This window comes from Microtus oregoni, unplaced genomic scaffold (genome assembly GCF_018167655.1).
Source record: "Microtus oregoni isolate MIOR12 unplaced genomic scaffold, Mior012 000025F_ref0000491, whole genome shotgun sequence".
NCBI lineage: Eukaryota > Metazoa > Chordata > Mammalia > Rodentia > Cricetidae > Microtus > Microtus oregoni.
Window position 1 is genome coordinate 15,825,875 of NW_024543084.1, and position 19,557 is coordinate 15,845,431.

Genomic DNA, 19,557 nt, shown 5'->3' on the forward strand with positions numbered 1-19,557 from the left:
CCTATGCCCCGAAGTTTATAGGAGGAATCAGAGTGCTTGTTCAAGAGCCAGGGACGAGCTCGGATGGTAGAGCGCTCACCTAGCACGCGTGAACAAAGTCCAGGTCCATTCTCAGCACCTGGGGGTGGGGAGAAGTGCCCCAGAAACCCCAAGGTCATCCTTGGCTACACAGCAACTAACTTTAAGGCCAGCCTGGGCTACATGAGAGCCTGTCTCAAAACCAAAAGAACACACAGTGCTAGTGTACAGCAATGAGCACCGTTCAAGGATGCTCTAAGCACTTGGGAACCCCCTCTGTGGGGACCGGGGTGCTCAGGGAGGTAGCTGTGCTGGGAAGTACACTGGGTGGCTTGAAGAACCAGAGGATGGAAGGGTGCTCCCCACAGGTCATGATCCTGGGGCAGCGGTGGTCCCCTAAACCTTAGAATGTCTCCAGGAGGGGGCATTTTTGATCTTCCTATTCTGTGGGGCTGGGGACAGGCAGGGGTCTCAGCCAGCCTCCCAGACCTGCCCAGTAGGTGATTCTGGGAGTAGAGGCAGGAGGAGCCAGGGAAAAGCTCAATTCCTACTTTGCAAGAACAAAGAACTTGGAGGAATCCCTAAATGTGTCCTACCTCCACGGAAGGCTCTGCCCGCTTCCTGAGGCTTTCTGACTTGGAATAAATTCTGAAACCTAATCTTTCTAAGCCATGTTTTCCCCTCCTTGACCTCTTTCCTTGCTCCTGAAGATAAGTCAGCAAGAGCTGATAGCACACAGGAGGTCTGACAACTGCCCCAAACCAACTGATAGCACACAGTAGGTCTTACAGATGCCCCCAAACTAGCTGGTGGCACACAGTAGGTCTTACAGCCGCCCCCAAACCAGCTGATGGCACATAGTAGGTCTGATCACCACCACAAAATCAGGCTAATGGCACACAGTAGGTCTGATCACCGCCCCAAATCAGGCTAATGACACACAGTAGGTCTGATCACTACCCCCAAACCAACTGATGACACACAGTAGGACTGATCACCACCACCAAACCAGGCTAATGGCACACAGTAGGTCTGATCACCGCCCCCAAACCAACTGATGGCACACAGTAGGTCTGATCGCTGCTCTCAAACCAGGCTAATGGCACACAGTAGGTCTGACAGCTGCCCCTCCAAAAGCAGCTGCTGGGTCCAGAAGGAAACGGCCCACTCCTTGTTTGTGACTGGAAATGGTACCCCCGGACTTGGCACACTGCCACACTTCTCGGGCTTGGCAGCCACTGCCTGCCAATTTTGGCAAAACACTGCTCCGAGCTGCCATTTGTCAAGTGCTGGGCTGAGCGGTTTACATGTGGCTTCCCATGGACACCGTGCGCTACCCGATGGACACCAGAGCTGGGGAACTTGCCCTGCTCTGGGTGGAGGCAGCCTCCTCTGCCAGATCAAGAGAACAGGAAGGGGTGGGTACCAGTCTCTCCAGTCACTGTGAAAGTGGGTGGGCTCTGGGCAGCAGCATGGGGACATTTCTGTGGCCCGTTGATGCCACAGCAGGTCACTGGCTCTCCTGAGGGGAGAGGGCTGGCCCTGGTCTCCCCTGCTAGTCTGGCGGCCTGGCCTCCCCAGCACAGGGTCCCCTGGAGCTTTTCATCTCTCTCTGTGCTGCCTGCCTGCCAGGATCCTTTGAAGTTCTACAGGGAGGGCAGGACATTCCTCCTACCCCACAGCCTATGGAGGAGAGAAGAGGATGTGGGGAAGGGGGGCTTCCTCTTGTATGGAGCCAATTAAAGGCATATCTGAACCTGTGACCCCACTCGCTCAGTGGGAAAATGCCTGGTGGAGCAGGCTGCAGAGCAGGAGGGGTCAGCGTGCACCAGCCAGGTGGGGTGGGATGGGGAATGTGTGTGTGCCTGTGCACCAGACAGGTGGGGTGGGGTGTGAGTGTGCCTGCATGTGCCTGTGCAACAGTCAGGTGGGGTGAGGTGGGGTGTGAGTGTGTGTGTCTATGCAACAGTCAGGTGGGGTGGTGTGTATGTGTTCATGCACGTGGGTGTGCCTGTGCAACAGTCAGGTGGGGTGAGGTGAGGTGTGAGTGTGTGTGTGCCCATGCATGCCTGTGCAATAGTCAGGTGGGGTGAGGTGTGCACACACCCTGAGTCCTTGCCGGAGATGTGGGACCCACCCATGAGAACACAAAGATAAGGCTTTGGCAATGGCAGGATGTCCTTCTCCCCTGCCCAGGGAGGGAAAGGTCTCCATCTAAGATGTGCTACAGTGTGGGGACAGTGTAGGTGCTGTGCCAAACCCAGGTGATCATAGAGACCACAATTCCTGCCACCTAGGACAGAGGTAGTAACCTGTGACAGGCGCAGGGAAAGGGTGTGGAAATGAGCCAGGGTGGTCAGAGGTCTCCCAGAGGACATGGCGAAGGTTAGTCTGGCCCAGTGAGGAAGGTCTCCCATCTGGGTCACAAGATCGACCATGGCTGCCCTTCCTCGTCTTCTGGAGTAGGGGCAGGTGTCAGGTTCAGCAGTGTCCTCGATGTTCCGTCCCACACCTACCCACACAGTGACCATGGGGCAGCTCACAGAGGCTGGGTCAGGGGTCACGTGAGCCTAAAGGTCACCTTGAAGCATAGTCTATCCACCTGCTCTGAGGTCTCTCCAACCCCAGAGCCCCAATGGCACTGTTCCCACATGGCACCCCACTTCCAGAAGCAAGGACTCGGGGTCCATGGAACTCATGCTTCAGAGTTTTCCCCTATTCTCTCTGCACCTTGCCTGTCAGGGGCACCCCTCCCTGTGGAAACCCCGTGATACTGAGAACTCGCTTGAGTTCTCCAGAAAGAGCCCAACCCCTTGGACCTACAGGTATCACTGCCCCTGTCCCCTGACTCAGACCCTCGTCTATCAGGTATGCCAGCAATCTGAACTGCCTTAGACTCTGAACAAGACTTGCGGCTCCCACTGAGCCCCATCACCAGGTCTCTGGACTAAGATCAGGGCCTCTCCAGTGACCCTCAGCCAGCTCCCTTGTCCATCTGCCCTCCCAGCCGAGAGCTACTCCGCCTCATTCCCAGCTGGCTCCCTGTGGCTGGGGCTCAATTAATTGCTCAGTAACAATTAATTGCACCGACTTGCCTCGGGAGGCTTGGGTTTTCCCTGGCCAGGCTGGCTGGGTAGCAGAGGCAAACCTCTTGCCATCTCCAGACTACCCTGCCGGCCTTTGGGTGTAGAAGACGCATAGGGGGCAAAGCCAGCTAGGAAGTGGTCTTCAAAGGGCAATAAGCCTCTCAGACTGAGCCTGTCCTTTCTACTCCAGTCTCTAGAGGGCAGGCTGTGACAGAGGCATCTACTCAGGGTCTTGGGGCCCTGCACAGCATCCAGTCTGCTGGGGATGACCATGCTGTGCTGGGGCCCGAAGCTGGGCAGTTTTGATGGGGAACCTAATGAGGATGGATGACCTGAGAGGCCAGCACCCTCCCCAACAACAACTGAGCGTCTAGGAGATTCTGCGTGGCAGGGGGGTGATGCTGACAGGTGCCGCAGGCATCTGAGGGAAGATTGCTTCTGACGGAAGCCAAATGGATATGAACGTTTACTGGCCACACAAGCACTTTGCAGTCCGCTCCGGCCTCTCCTGCAGAGGCCCCGTTCAGGCATGGCGACTTCAGGTCTAAGCCAGGCGCTGTTCCTCACCCATCCCTGCTAATCGTCCCTGAAGCCAAGGCCGAAGGAATTACCAGGCCCAGAGCCTGACTGACTTCCCAGGAGATTGAATCCAAGTCGGCCTGAGTGTAAGAGAGACGCTTGGCCATGGCAGAGCCTCAGCCAGGCACAAGCCCATCCTAACCCTTAATTCTGATTTCTGGGCCTGGCAGGGGCCCTCTGACTGTTCTGCCTGCCTAGGGATCCCAGAGGTGGAGGCCATAACTCAGACTCTTTGGAGTTAGGAAAACAAAAGAGCTTTTAACCCCAGACACGGATCCGGTACATTTAAAAGCTCTCCCCCAGAGCCTGAAGACAAGTTTAGAGATATGTCCATCTTCGGGGTCTCCAGGGATCCTTGGTTGCACTCAGACTGGTTCCTAATTGCAGACTCTGCCACGTTCCTTCCTTGCTCACTCTGTCCCCCGCCCCCATATCTCCATCTCCCCTCTGCTGGGGACACTGACCCTTTCAAAGCTGATTCACGCTGCCTTGCCCTACAAATCCCAAGTGCTCTCCTGAAAGACTCCCTGCCCCTCTGCTTTGTAGTTTTATCTCAGCCTCAAACTTCCCTATCAGCCTAGACCTCAAACACCAGAAACAGCCAGTGCCAAGGGTCTTGGGTAAGCAATGGAAGCAGCCCATGTGAGGCCAAGGTCAGACATATGGAGAGAGGTTGGATGGCCACTGGGAGCCGCTGGGACTGCATCTCCCTGAACCACATGCAGCCTGATGTGAGGTGGAGTGGTATTAAACATCTGGGTTACTGTGGTGGCCTGTGGCATCCCTAGGGTCAGGCCCATGAGAAAGATGCTGACTGGTTTCCAGGTTATCCTGAACCAGAACCCTCACTACCCCCAAGAAGCACAGAAGTGGACTTTGCAATTTCCTAAAACAAAACAAAACAAAACAACATAAAACCTGCATGAGCCAGGCATGGTGGTGCACACCTTTAATCCCAGCACTTGGAAGGCAGAGGCAGACAGATCTCGAGTTCAAGGTCATCGTGGTCAACAGAATGAGTTCCAGGACAGCCAGGGCTGTGCTGACAATAAGCAAACAAAAACCAACCAAAAACTGTGTGTGTGTGTGTGTGTGTGTGTGTGTGTTCGTGTGTGCATGCGTGCATGCCTGTGTGCATGTGTGTGTTCGTGTGTGTGCACACACGGGCTAAATTGCATGCCTATGGAGGCTTCAGCGTGACCTCAGGTGTCTTCTTCAATAGCTCCCACCTTATTTTCTTGAGACAGGGTCTCCCTGAGCCTGGAGCTCGGGGATTAGCTAGACTAGCTGAGCTGCAAGCTCCAGAGCCTCCTGTATCAGCCTCCCCAGAGCTGCGGCTCCAGGCTTGAGCAGTCAGACGCAGCTCTCCCATGGGGCTGGGTATGGACACTGGCTATCCTGCTCATGGGGCTCACACTTCACTGACTTGGTATCTCCTCAGCTTTGGAGGTTTGGCTTGAGTGCAGGTGAATCTGATTAAAACTGTTAGATGCAGGTTTCCAGCATGGCAATGTGACCCCGCCATGGGAGGGGGCGTGACTCTGAGTGACTGGCTGGGCAGCTTCGAAGTCACAGTGTCTAACACTCAGTGGTAGTAGCCTGGGACACTGGAACTCGTATCAGGCCAAGCTCAGTCCAGCGGGGAAGTCTGTCTGTTCCCTGCCCAGCGACGCTGACTGACCTGGTGTCTCCTGTCTCCCTCCAGCACATTCCATGTCCTCCTATTGGCCACTTTCTGGTGCTCGCCTTTCAAAACTCTAATGCTGTGGCCAGAGACATGGCTCAGTGGGTAAGAACCTGAACAGCTCTTACAGAGGACTGAGGTGGCTCACAGCTGTCTGTAACTCTAACTCAGGAGATCTGACGGGCTCTTTCACGGGCTCTGATACTCACATATACATGCCCTACATGGATACACGCAAGTGCACAGAATTAAAATAAAAATCAAAGCTGGGCGGTAGTGGTGCACACCTTTAATCCCAGCTCTTGGGAGGTAGAAGCAGACAGATCTCTGTGAGTTTGAGGCCAGCCTAATCTATAAAGCTAGTTCCAGTACAACCAGAGCTACATAGAAAACTTTGTCTCGAAAAAATAAAATAAATAACAATCTTGTGAAGAATCAGAACTCAGAGAACTTAAGTAACTTAAGACCACACAGCAAAAGCTGCATCACTGTCAGATCCGCAGATGGATGATGGAGACCAAACATTACTTAATAGGTCACACTGCCTCCTGAGGAGAGGGCCTCCACACATGTCTGCAGACACTTGAGGATGAGCAACCCAGATCTGCCCCCAAACAGCCAGACCACTGCTGAAGTCTCATCCCTTCTCCCCCAGGACCTGCCGTGTCCCCCCAGCCTCATCTTCTGTGCCAAACACACCAGCTGACTCTGTGCCCTGAGAATGTCACCTGGTCTTCACTGCCTGCGCTCAAAAGCCCCACCCACGCTCCAGGTACTTCACGGGCCTAACCCAGGCTGCCCTGTGCAGCTTCCAGCCTGAACCCACACACACGCTGAGCCCCTCGACTGGACGGGGCAGGGATTTTCCCATCTCTCTACTGCCAAGGTTTGCAGTGCACAGTAGGTACTCGTTGTTCATGGGAACCTAGCCAACCCCAACATTTCGTTCGGCACAAGGAAGAAGGGATTTGCATTTTATTTATTTATTTTTGATTTACACAGCTCTGCTATGTTGAAACTATTTTGTTTGTTGTTTTTGTTTTGTTTTTGTCCCTAGCTGTCCTTGAACTCGCTCTCTGGACGAGGCTGACCTCAAACTCAGAGATCCATGTGCCTCTGCCTCCCAAGTTCAGGGATTAAAGCTGTGGGATTTGAATCTTTAAATTGTCATACAGCTGTCAATGGCGCGAAGGCGGCTGGGAGGCTGACTCTTGAGGGGGTTGGAACCCAGCAGTGTGGGAAAGGACTTGCAAACTCATTTCCGGGAGCAGCTGCAGCAGCATCCCTCAGCTCTAGACCAGGACACCAGGTCACAGTGCACAGGACGGTCCCTGCCTGCTGCCTGTTGTTTAATGTCCTTTGAGTAGTACTGAAGAACACGCGAACACTGAAATTCAGAACTCGGCGAGAACAGCCCAGTTAGTGAGACAAAGCCACACCCTGCTCCTTTTTGTCTTATTTCCCTTACAATGGCTCCTGCAGACATCAGAGCCTTCCCGGAGCCCAAGCTTCTATTTCCTGCCGGGTGCTCTGCAGACAACAGGTCAGGCTTGCGGGATGCATGAGCTCAGAACCTCTGGGTACCTGTGGCTGCACCACCCCTGCCGCCTGGAAGATTCCCATTCTCCCACCATCCAATCAGGCAGACACAGGAGGAAAAGGGCTCAAAGTCCCTTCCTTCCTCCCCTACAGGCACCTACCCTGAATAGAGAAAACAGAGCTATCCAGTCCACGTGAGTGACAGGGCCCTGGACATCTCCATCCCTAGACCTCACCCCACTCCGAAGCACAAACACCCTGAGAACCAAGGCCTGGGTGCTCAGTGCTTGGGAGCTGCGGCACCTCTGACCCGGTTTCTGCTCCCTGTGGGCAGACTCACCTGGGGTTTATGGGGAGTGGACAGAGTTTTAGGCAGAGCATATTGGGCAGGCTACCTCTACCGATGTCTGCACAAGCCAGACTCACCGTCCAGCCTCCGCCGTCAGTGCGCATATCACAGTAGACCTGGAATCCAGCGGGGTAGTGAGTGGGGAAGACGGAGTAGACACCATCGTCCTGCTGTCCACTCAAGAGAACATCCAGGCAGTCCCGGGGCCGAGAGCCTGTGACAGGGGAGCCAAATCAGGGTGATGGTGTCATCCCTACCCTCCAGAGAGGTCCCCAGTTCTCTCTGTCCACCTGAGGTCAAGAGCACAAGCTTTCAGAACTGGTTGAGCCTCTGGGGCCTTGCTTTTCCTTATGTGGAAAATGGGCTCATGAGGACGTCTGTTTTCTGCAGCAGCAGCAGCAGCAGCAGCAGCAGCAGCATATCCTTCCTATCAGTCAAGGGGCAGGTGGTGGAGGATGTTAGACGACCCTCACTGCAACTCTCTTCCCTGGGACTGGGCCCCAGAGCCACCCAGAAACAGCAAGCATGTTTCACCCACCGTTAGCGCAGCCTCGGGGCCGGGCTCCTCTGGAAGGGGCCCTCTGAAGGTCAGCCTTGACACGGGGCCGGCCCAGTCCCCGCTCCCTCTGCAGAACCTCCAGGACATCACTGACAGAGTTCACCAGGTGAGCCATGTGGCCTTGGCTCTCGGAAAGAAGCTGCAGAACACAGAAGGCATTAGGGGGGACACAGATGTGGGGAGCCCCCTGCCAGCGAAGGCCTTCCCCTGGCAGGCTTCGGGGTCAGGTTCATGGCAGTTTGATGGGTCAGCAGAGCTGTAATGGGTTCGGAGGGCAAGGACTCTGCTGGAAGCCCGGCCACTTCTGTGCATCCAGCCCAGTGATGGGGACAGAGCTAGAGAAGGCAGACCACACACCAGCCCAGCTCACCCACCGACCAGCTCCTCCTGAACCTGACAGCTATCTTCTGTCCCTGGGACAGGGTGTCACAGGGGTCAGGCTGACTTTTAACCTCTGATGCTCCTGTCTCTACCTCCCCAGTGTGGAGACTGAGGGATGCCATACTCAATATATGCTGGGAATCCAGCTGGGGGCTTCCTGCTTCACGGGTAAGCACCGTCCACTGAGCCACACCCCACACCCCAACAAGCCTTGGTTGTTAGGAGGGAGATGAGTTATCGTCATCCCCCTAGCCTAGCTGCTGTGTGGACCTGTGACCACACACACAGCACCAGCGTGGCATGGGGCCCCTGTGGGGTCCTCGCTTCACCTTCCTGGTTACAATGCATCCCAGCCACTGTTTCTTCTACCCCCCTCCCCATGAGGAGGCTAAGGCAGGGGTGGCCCCCTGCCCTTGAGAAAATGGGCCGGAGTCTTGGAAAGCCTGGGCACGAGTCACTGGGCTCAAACTGGGCCCCTAACAAGGATGCCCGCTGTTTCCTTCCCCACCGCCTATCTGCATGGAGTCTCCATAGATGCCTGACGTCCACCTCACAGGGCCCCCTAGTGCTCCAAAGAGCCAGGACTGGAAACCACTACCTCCACGTTCCCAGAGGGAATCTGAAGCCTAGAAAGATAAAGACCCCGCCAGGACACGGGAAATCAGGATTCATGCCATGCCTTAAGACAGACTGGTGGCAGGAAAGGCAGGAGCGACCACTGTGCTACCAACCCAGGTGTGGGCTGTGGCTCCAGTCCTGTGCCCCACCAGGTGTGTGACACCCTCCCTGCCCTGTCTGCAGACCGGGATGAGGAGCTCGTGTTTCTGGGGTGGACCATCACTACCACCTGTTCTCTGAACACTGTAGGCATGTGAGGTCACACAAACCCCTCCCGTCTTCCCCTACATCACTGCTGGAGCGCAAAGAGCAGCATCGATTCCCCAGGAACCTCTTACTGTGCGGGCTGCCAGTCGGGTGTGGGGGTCCCCTGCATCCTCATCCTGGGCTTCAGGAGGCTGTGGGACTCAGTGGAGGGGGAGCTAGTGGGCAGCCAGCAGCACGAAGTAAGCTAGGTCTTGCTCACCGAACCTGTCACTCGCCAGATAATAGCCCATCAGAAAAACAGAAAGAAATACACCCAGCCGGCAGTTTACAAAATACGATGCTTGGCTCGTCCGAAAGCAGGGCCCGTGAAGCTTTAGGCCTTGTCGGTTTCCCCTCTGCTGAGCAGGTGATTCAATGGTCTCCAGGAGCATTGCAGTAGGCAGGGGGAGCCTGCAGCCCTTACCACAGTGACCTATGGTCAGGCTCCATGGAGCCCCTGCAGGGACACAGGCAGTGCTTGGTGAGGGGTGGCAAAGACCCCTCAGTAAATCTCACTGCCCAGCCCATCCTCTGAGTCACCACGGCTGTGACATTCAGCAGTTCAGGCACGGCCCCTCCCTCTCCCTGGCAGGCAGAGAAGACCTCGGTTTAAACTAGCAAATGATTACCACTGAAACATATAAACCTGCCCCGAATTAATAGGGAATCAGTCCCTGCTTGCTGAGCCGCGCAAAGCATCACGAGAGGAGCTGGCGGTGACCAGCAGCCGTGAAATCAGGGCAGCTGCTTCCAGCGAGGTTCAGCAGTGAGCAAGCTTCCGCTAGGCCCTGCACCACTGAGCCTCAGTCTGCCCCTCTGCAGAGTGGGGCGACAAAGGCACCTGATCCTCGGGGAGTGGACCATAGCTTGCACTCACAAAGCGTCTTCAATGGAGGCTCCCTATGAACAGTCAGACGGAACTGACGCTGATGGTGGGTGTCTCTACATACCGGAGGTCCGCTGAACCCAAACACCAGCATCCCCTCGGGCTCAGCCTGGGACCTCGTTTTACAGGTGGGAAGAACCCGCCTGGAGAGGGGATGCGACCCACCCAAGATCGCCTGCAGCTAAGATGGACCCCACACTGTAGCCTCAAGTCAACAGGCAGAACTGCTACCCTTAGCTGGGCAGGTGAGCAACAGACTCTGGCAATTGTGGGCTGTGGGGACAGAACCAAGGGTTGCGGGAAGGAGCTGCAAGACGTGGTCACGGGACACATGTGGCTTCCTGAATGATCCAGAATGGAAGACGCCTTGAATGGTCCTGTACCAGGCAGGTTACGGCACTGGAGACCGGGCCACTGTCCATGCATTTCAGGGGGGACATTCCAGCTCAGAGGGCTGTCTGTAGCCAGCCTGAGCTCACCAGGGCTGAGTCTGGGGAAGGCAGTGTGGAGTTCCTGTCACCCAGATCCGGGTAATCTCCTCTTCTGCTGATGGGCCCAGGGGAGGAGCAGCAGGAAGCTGACTGTATGTCCCCCAACCCAGGGACCCATCACCCCGTCAGTCACCCAGACAGAGTGACAAGGGCTATAATTTCTCCAGCTGCAGCCCTCAAGGGGAGGGAAGAGGGCAACTGCTCACGAGCTATGCAGTGACCAGATGCCTGGTCACCTTGGGCGTCCAAACAAGAGGAGCACAGAAATAGCTGTGATGCTAGTGACCTGGGGTTGACTGCAGCCTGGAGGCTGAGTGAGGGTGCAGGGGCCTGGAGCTGGAGGCTGGGAGGGCACCCACGGCACCCGGGGCACACCGCACCCGGGACACACGGGCACCCGGGACACACTGGCACCCGGGACACACCGGCACCCGGGACACACGGGCACCACTTTCCAAGCCTCAAATGATTTGTTCTGGAAATCAGCAGAGGCAAGCGAGGCGTCCTGTGTCCCTCCTCCTCCAAGGAGATCTAGCCAGTGCTGAAGGCCTGCTGGCAGAGCCCAGACCAAAACCCATCCCCCAACTCCATATGATCTTTGCAGGAACCTGGCTGGGTACCTGGCCTCGGACAGCAGTGGAGGGTGAGGAGTTGGGAGCCCAAGCCCTGTCTCCCTGGAAAGCAGTGACAAGGGCGGGGAGGGTGCAGCTCCCTGGCAGGACACGGAGCTGTCACAGGATAGACCCGGAGCAAGCCTCACTCCTTTATCCCTCAGTTTGCAGATATGTGCGGTGGGGATGGGGTCAGAGAGGCAATGTGGGCCTTTCTTGCAATGCACAGCCTCTCAGTGGGCCCGGGAGCCCCTCTAGCCCCGGGTCTACAAGGCTACAGGAACACCAGGAAAGTGGGGGGGGAGGGAGAGCTGGATTGGGATACTGGCCATGGATGTGAGAACACAACCCTCCACCACTGGAAAGAACTGAGACAACCAAGGCAGCAAACATTAGGCACTCGGCACATGGGCCGGCGACCCCGCCCCTCAAATCGAGACACCCTCCACCAGAAGGCATAGGTAGTTCCCACCCTTACCTGGATGAGGCGACCCTGCTCACTCTGCAGGGTGCTGAGGCCCTGGCCCAGCAGGCTGTGTCCCTTGCGCAGCCCAGCACATTCAGCTTGCAGCTCAGAGGCCCGGGCCAGCAGCCGGGGCAGCTGGTCAGCCAGCGTGTCCAGCAGCTCAGGGGCACCATCCAGCCTCGGCTGTGCCTGGTGCTCACTCAGTGCCCGCAGCACAGAGGTCTGCACACTCTCCAGACGGTCGAAGCTGTCGGTGAGATCAGGGCAGCGAGGGTCGATGAGGAGGCTGAGGTGGGAGCTGTCAGCCCTCTCCACGGTGACGAGGGCACTGTTGGCCCCGGCAGACCCTGTGCTGACGATGGGTGGCGGGGCCGTGCCTGGTGCGTGGGCATGGTTCAGGAAGAGAACCGTCCCAGTGACAGCCACGGCCAGCAGCACTGCAAGGGACAGGAGCACTGTGCACAGCAGGTAGCTGCAGCTTGGTCTCTGTTCATCAGCAACGGACACACAGACAGACAGACAGATGGACAGGAGAAAGGAACACAAGTGTTAGGGGCCAACCTATGTCTGTGACTCTGCTCAATGAGGCTCAGGAGTCTGGGAGGGAGCAGACCCCAGAAGAAAGCTGTGAGAGCAGAGAGGCCGGGGCAGGGAGCAGCGGGGGAGAGCACTGGTTCCTCACAGCTGCATGGAGCCGTCTTTCCTACCTTGTTCTCTTCCTGGCAGGACAAAGGCAGGACAGCCAGGCAGAGTCGCTCAGAGGCCACTCTGGTGAAGTTAGTGCTAACACAACACACAGACTGAGCCTCCCATAACAGGCAACCCTGAGTCGGAGTCGCAGGGAACAAATCGGCACAGCGGTGGCTGTAAGAATGGGGCTGGTGGGCCATGCTGTCCTAACAGTAGCTTGAGAACTGAAGTCAAGGGCTGGAGAGATGGCTCAGAGGTTAAGAGCATTGCCTGCTCTTCCAAAGGTCCTGAGTTCAATTCCCAGCAACCACATGGTGGCTCACAACCATCTGTAAAGAGGTCTGGTGCCCTCTTCTGGCCTGCAGACATGCACACAGACAGAATATTGACAGAATAAATAAATAAATAAATAAATAAATAAATAAATAAGAACTGAAGTCAAAGCCGGAGTGAAATGGTGCCATCAGGTCTGGAGCGATGGCTCAGCATTTAAGAGCACTGACTACTCTTCCAGAGGACCAGCACCCACATGGCAGCTCACAACTGTCTGTTAACTCCAAGATCTGAGACCCTTACACAGATGTATATACAGGCAAAATGTCAGTGCACATAAAATAAAAATAAATTTAAAAAAAATGGTACCGTGACTGTGTGGCGACAAACGCTTTGGACACCCACTCAAGTCATTCACAGCCCCTGAACATTTATACATGGAAAAAACCGAAGCCCCAGAGAGGGCAAGGTACCTGCCCAGAGTCACACAGCCAATTAGAAGCAGAATTCTGATTGGACCCTGAGCTCCTGCTTTCTTGGTGGTGGTGGTGGAGTGGCTAGGCACCTTAACACACTCTCTCTCTCTCTCTCTCTCTCTCTCTCTCTCTCTCTCTCTCACACACACACACACACACACACACACACACTGCCCCTGCATTCTCAACTTTCTGAATTTGAGACGCCTCTTTAAATGAGTTAGTATATTAAAGCTCCTGGAACCATGCCTAGCACGTTACATTTCTGCAATAAATATTAGTGGCTTTTATTATCTCATGATCAATGTGCACAGAGCATCTGGAGGTGGTTTTTATCTTCCACCCGGAGCGTTATGCCTGTGCGTCCTCTGTACTGGGAGGACACCTTCCCTTTTGCACACACAGTAAGAGCTTATGGTGTAGCCGGCTCGCTTTCCTCGCCATGTAAAAATACCCATTGCCTTTACTAAGAAGCCAACTGCTCCTCTCCCACAAATTCCAATACCACCAATACCTCCTGTGTCTCTGGGCAGGCGAGGAGAAGGGGCTTGGGGCAAAGGGCTGGCCTTCTCCAGGAAGCCCTCCTGACTGTTCCTTCTCTTGCCAGCCTGCAGGGGCTCCTCCCTCAGGGCTTCTCAAGACTCTTCAGTCACTCATGAGGCAGGAGCAGGGATCAGAGGAGGTTCAGACCCTGTGTGCCCTCCAGGGGTGTCTGTGTCCATGGCTTGATTCTCAGCCTCTCTGGGGACACGATCCCTTTGGAGCTCTGACAAAGAGTGAGGCCATGGTTTCTGGGGATCCGGGAACTGGTGAGTCATGGCAAAGGACACCTGCCTGGCCCCTGGCCCCACCCACAGTCTGTCCACCTGTCACAGCTAAGTTCTGCTATGTGAAGTAGATGGATATACAGAGGCAGGAAAAGCCGGTGAGCCGGGTCATGCCTTTGGGACAAGCCTGTCACCACAGAGTCTAGGGACCTCCTGGCAGAGCCACAGCTCAGGACCCAAGATGGGCTCTACTTCCTCTTCATGATGGCACACACAGAATGGAGGCAACCCAAGCCGTAGCTAGCTCCCCACCACCAGGTGGGCCAGCAGCCTGCAGGTGCCTTATCATCACCCTTCCTCAGCCATGCACCATGCCCTCACCTGTAGCCTCTGCTGCTGTGCAGATTGCTGCTGAGCTCACCGTGCAGATGTAGAAACTGAGATGCGGTGAGCAAAGACCCCATCCCAAGGCGACATGGGGGAGGGGGTTGGAGGGAGTGTGTTGGAGACAACCTGGGGCTGGGGGGGCGGGGGGCTGGGGGTTGAATGTCCTACAACACTCCTTTCCTGGTAAGCAAGACTGGTAGCTAGGCACCTGTCACACTCGCTTCTGACCCATCAGGAGACATCGTGCCCTGAGCATCTCCAAGCCCTGTCCTCTGATTGTGTGCCATTAAGGTTCCCCCAGCCAACCTGGAGAGAGGTTCAGCATCTCCCAATCCAGGATGTCATCCTGATGGATTGGGCACAAATCTTCCCAGGGGAGTGAGGACAGAAGGGAAAGAAAGGCAGAGGGTGGAAGGAGTGGCAGGGTCCCTTGGAGCCTGTGTGGCAAGGGAGCTCAGGGATGGAGCAGGCTGCTCTTGGAGGAGAATTAGTCTTCAGAGATCAACTCTAAAGATGAAGAGCTGTTCGCTTTTATAGGCTGCGGCTTACGTGCCTCGCAGAGAAATCGCCCAAGATAATAAGGGGGCCTGGGCCAGGCGGCCAGCGCTGTGCCTCGGGCTGGAGCTTATTAATCAGTCCTTGGTCAAGCAGAGCAAGGTGCACCCCAACCTTCCCGTACAAGGCAAGGGGGGGCGGGCAGTGCAGAGCCTCCCAAGGACAAGGCATAGTGCCTAGAAGGAACCAGAAACCTGAGTCGGGAGATGGGGTTGAAGGCCTGCATGTTCCCAGCTAAAGGGATGGCTTTGATCCCTGCAATAGGGGTCAGAGGCTGCCTACAAAGCCTCTGGCGGGACTTGCCAGAGAGTGGGCACATAAAGGCGCTCACTGGCAAGGCTGACGGCCTGAGCTCAGGGCCTGGAACCCACGTAAAGAAGGAGAGAACCGGCTCCCAAAAGTTGTCACACGGCATACACACGCGCCGTGGCAAGCCTCACCCCGCTGCCCACCACACAAAGTAAATAAAGATGAAAAAAGAAATTAAGCCCTTGTCCAGTGGAAGGCTAAGTGGAGCCTGCCTCGGGAGGGAGGCGGAAACCTCCCAGAATATCTCCATGGGGAGGTGACATTCATCCAGTCTACTTTTTGGAGCCACCAGCCCTTGAGGACTTGGGTATCTTGAGGAGAAAAAGCTTCAAGCCCTAGGAACCCAACCCTGCATATGGCACACATTCCCCCGCCTTGATTTCTCTGGCAGCCCAGTCCCATGGGTCCTAGACAGAAAGCCTCATCTTGGCCACCAGCCTGAATTCGGAGGTCTCTTGTGGGTCAGAAAGGCAGGGTGTCAGGGCCAGCAGCTGTGGCTGCACTTAGGGTGGGACAGTGTTGCTGACTTCGCACTAGAGATCTGGGGTGCTCCGGCTCTCTGGGAGGTCCTAGGAGCAGCCGCTGAAGGTGCCCAAGGTGACAGAGATACCATGGGAGCCACCTGCGCCATCCTTCCTGAGGTCAGGACCCTACGCTCTCAGTACTGGGAATCCTGGGCTTGGTTCTCGCGTTACTGGCAAAGGGTTTCCATGCATGTCTGTGAAGGGTCCCAGATCCTGGCCTCCCCCACATGGCTACCTTGAGCCTTAGCTCTGCACCCCAGCCTGGCAGCATTCTCATCACCTACCTCAGAGTCACTGAGTGTCCCCTGTGATCTGAACAAGGAGCAGAGAGGACCCTGGCCCCTTACACCTCTCCAGACCCACATACTGGAAGCTTAGCCACATTTGAGTGTCTGCCATTCCCTCTCCAGGGCCATACCTATTCAGGCCCCTCTCACCAAAAGTCACCACAGCTCTGTGTGACCCTCCATGCCCATCTCTGCGAGGTCTGGGAGACTAAAGCTGAAGGGGTGGCCCCAGTGGTCTCTTCTTTCCTCCCCCATGTCTGATGTGGTGACTTCGCAAACTCCAGCGAATGAGAAGAGAGAACTCTTTCTTGTATGGCAGCCACTACGGCCTGTGGCAGCTCCTGACTTGTGGGTTTGTCCCCAGGGGACTCCATGTTCCCTGAGGCACGGGCTGCATCTCCTGGCATGATGTAGGGTCTCCATAAATAGCCACGGAGTGAATTAAATGTGACAAGGATTGAGGTTAGACCTCAGGAAAAACTTCCCAAACAGCATAGCTTGTGTGCATTCTGGAAAGTTTCTAGGAGTTGTCAAATAACTAAACCACGGAGCTGGGCATGGCTGGAGGCTGAGTGCTGGGGGGTGACTTGGAGTGACTGTCACTCCCTCCGAGATGGTTCAGGGTGACGTCTTTCGGACATCTTAGGACCCGAAGCCAGTGTGTGGTTCTAGAGTCTTATGTGAACACCTGGCAAACATCACTGCAGTATCTTCTTGCCTCAAAGTACACAAGACCCTTCCTGTGCGGGGAACAGGAAAAAACCCTAAAGAAGTTGGGGTCAGCCACTTGACCAGGGTCATTCATCCAACATGGAGACAGTTTGGGAACACAGCCAGGCAGGGCAGGCCCACAGAGGTCCCCAGGAGTGGCCAGGCCTGGACATGAGGAAGGGTGACTGAGCCCTGGGGAACAATGGCTCCCTCCCCTTCCCCTTCCCCTTGTTCATCTGCTCAGGTCACTGGTTTGGTCCCTGAGTTGGGGTGGGGGTGAGGGTGGGCAGCGGCCTCATCTGTTCTATCTGCCAGCCTCCTAGTGTGGTGTGACCGAGAAGCAAGAGGCAAGGGTGTGAGTTACGCTGGGTGCTGGGGTGCCGTCCTGGTGGGTTCTCCTGGCAGTGGGAACAGAGTATGTATGTACCCCACCCAGAAAGCAAAGAGGAGAGCCGTGACACGGGACAGCCTTTTGTGGGCACACAGCACTCAGAGGGGCGCAAACCTAGCGGAAGTTCACTTGACTCTTGTTAGCTCACCTCGTGAGGTGAGGAAGAACAGGGGATGGTGGTTCCATTTTACAGATGCACCAGCGAGAAGCAGCAACTTAGCAAGAATCATACAAGCATGTCAGAGACCACGATAGAACTAGGATGGAAGGGAAAGGCCCCAGCAGAGCCAAGGTTCACCTCTCTCCCTCCACCCCCTCCTGCTCCATGGCTCATAGGAAAGACCCGGCCTCCAGGCGAAGAAAACAATGGGCACAAGACCCAGTCAGGTGCCTACTGGGCAGCTATTTAATTATGGAAGGGGTATTTGATACCCCCATACCCAGCGTCGATGGCTGAGCTCTGCCTGGTGCAGCTGGAAGCTGGTCCCTGGGACAGCAGAACCTGGGAGGCCACACCTGGCCCAGGACACCTTGAAGTCCCATTTGTTGTGGACTCTTCCAGAAGCTCCCATCCCTCCTCTCCCATGTTCCTCCTGGCCAATTATCAAGTAGCTGACCTCAGCCACTGACCTGGGCTGCTGGGGGGGGGGGCTAGGGAAGGCCTTGGGGGAACTCAGAGGGGAGAAGGGATCTAAAGCCAGGGTACACTTCAATAAACAAACCCGCCTAGACCAAGAGCCTAGCCCCAGGCATCCAGGGAGGCCTCCCAGAAGAGGCGGCCTCATTTCAATCCTGGGGAGGGTGTGTCTGCATGTGGCGTGTGTTGGGGGCTTGGTGGTGCCCATCAAATGCGAGAGCAAAGCTTGGAAGGGGGCTGGAGCCCAGGGAGGGAAAAACAAGCAGCCAGGATCCATAAGATGCCAAAGGAGGAAAGATTGGACCGGGGGGGGGGGGGGCAAACTCGGGGACAATTCCTGACATTACCACCGCTTCTTTAAGATCTCGGCAGGAAGGGCCCTGTCACTGGGGCACACAGTGAAGACAGGAACAGTCAAGGAGGGGATAGACCACCCAGGAAGGCAACGGAAAGGGACTGGTTAGAAGAACATAAGAGTCCTTGCTCTCTGGCCCACAGTGCTGTGTGGCTTGGGTCTATTCCTCAACCTCTCTGATCCTCATCTGTGATGTGGAAACGTATACTTGCAAAGAGCCTCCGACAGGAAGTGAAGTAGCATCAGGGTTTTGCAAACTGTAGTGAGCCAGTCCCCCTGCCCGACCGGTGCCACTCTGGAAAGAAAAGCAGGTTGCAGCTTTGAAGAGTGAGGGGCGGGCCTCGGCCACCCCCTCCTTGTCTGGTGGCAAATGCTCACTGTTCCTTCCCCAGTGACATCTGTCTGGGAGAAATTTAAAATTTAAAACGGGCAGCCCCATTATCTGCTCTCCTTGGCGAATGGCCTCCTCAACACGGCTGTCTATCCCGGTCCCTTGATGGCTCAGCCTGGGGCAGTCCTGCGGCCACCCCTCTGCCGGAGACACTGGATGTCCGGCCCCTCAGCAGCCCCTCCCTGCTCTGTCCCAGCTGGTGCAGTGCACAGCCCTGGGCACCCTCCAAGCCGGGCCACTTTACTGTCCCTGTAGAGGCTGTAGGGAGAGAGGATCAGGTAGACCCGGGTTCAAATCCCTGCAGGGCTACATGGCCTTGGGCGGCAGCTGGACCTCTCTGAGCCTAGCTCTCCTGGTCTTAAAGTCGGAGAAGCACAGTGTCCAGGCTTCTAATATGAGATTAATATTTTCCGGTTCCCCTATTGGGTTTGGGTGTCTGGGTAAAGAGGGAGATGAGGAGGGGGGAGAGGTGGCTTTGGGGGGCAGGTCCTGATCTTGAAGCCCGGGAGGATGTGCTGGGCGCCTGGCATAACTGAGGTTTGCAAGTGCGGAGAACGCCCATTGTGGATGTGGGCGAACGGGACTCAGCACGCGGATCATCTGTCAGCTGTCCCCAACCGAAGGGCTGCTCCACAACCAACTATAAGTCCTCTCTTCCCCCTGCATGAGCGAGCACGGGGGTCTCCGAAGGGGGTGGGGACTGGTTGCAACGAGTGCCTCCTGCAGGGAGCCCCGAGTTCAAGTCTCCATTGAGGCGGGAAGAGTGCCAGGTACCCCCGCCCCCCGCCAGCCCTGCACAAGCTCCCCAAACTCCAGCCCCCGCACCCGCGGGTACCTGCGGTTTGTCGCGCGGTCGGTCCTCAAGTTGGGACGCGCCGCCCACGGTCTTCCACCGCTCGTGGACCATCTTCCCGTAGGACCCGCGGAGCCACGGGGTGCGGCCGAGCGCAAGAAAGGCGCAGGGTGCGCGGGGTGCGCTGTGCGCGCGGGAGGCCCCCTTGGTGCCGGGGACCACGGGCGGCCCGGGAGCGGCTGCCGCCAGCAAAGCTGCGTGTGAGCGCGTGTGATCGCGGGGAGCGCGGGCGCGAGCCTTCGAGAGCCGCCCGCGCCGCGCCGTCCCCGCGTCCCGCTCCCGCGCCTCCCGCGCGCTCCTCCCTCCGCCCTCCTCCTCCTCCCGCCTCAATCTCCGCGTCTTCTCCGTCTCGGACTCTCAGGGCCTTTTATTACTCCCCGCAGCTTCCCGGGCACGCGCGCGCGCGCCGGGCGGGCTCTCAGAGTGACTCCCGCTCCA

The 19,557-nt window shown here is 56.5% G+C and overlaps 1 protein-coding gene across 1 annotated transcript in view; it reads right to left on the reverse strand.

Moving 5' to 3' along the window:
• The window catches only part of Fibcd1 (fibrinogen C domain containing 1), a 33,802-nt gene extending 14,449 nt beyond the window's left edge, over positions 1–19,353 (reverse strand). The window contains exons 1-4 of the mRNA XM_041675216.1: positions 19,102–19,353; positions 11,526–11,999; positions 7,794–7,953; positions 7,333–7,469 (exon numbers count right to left, since the gene is read on the reverse strand). Of these exons, the coding sequence (XP_041531150.1) occupies positions 7,333–7,469; positions 7,794–7,953; positions 11,526–11,999; positions 19,102–19,173 (843 nt within the window). The 5' untranslated portion in view covers positions 19,174–19,353. The remainder of the gene's footprint in view (positions 1–7,332; positions 7,470–7,793; positions 7,954–11,525; positions 12,000–19,101) is intronic.
• Between the last annotated feature and the right edge of the window lie 204 nt (positions 19,354–19,557).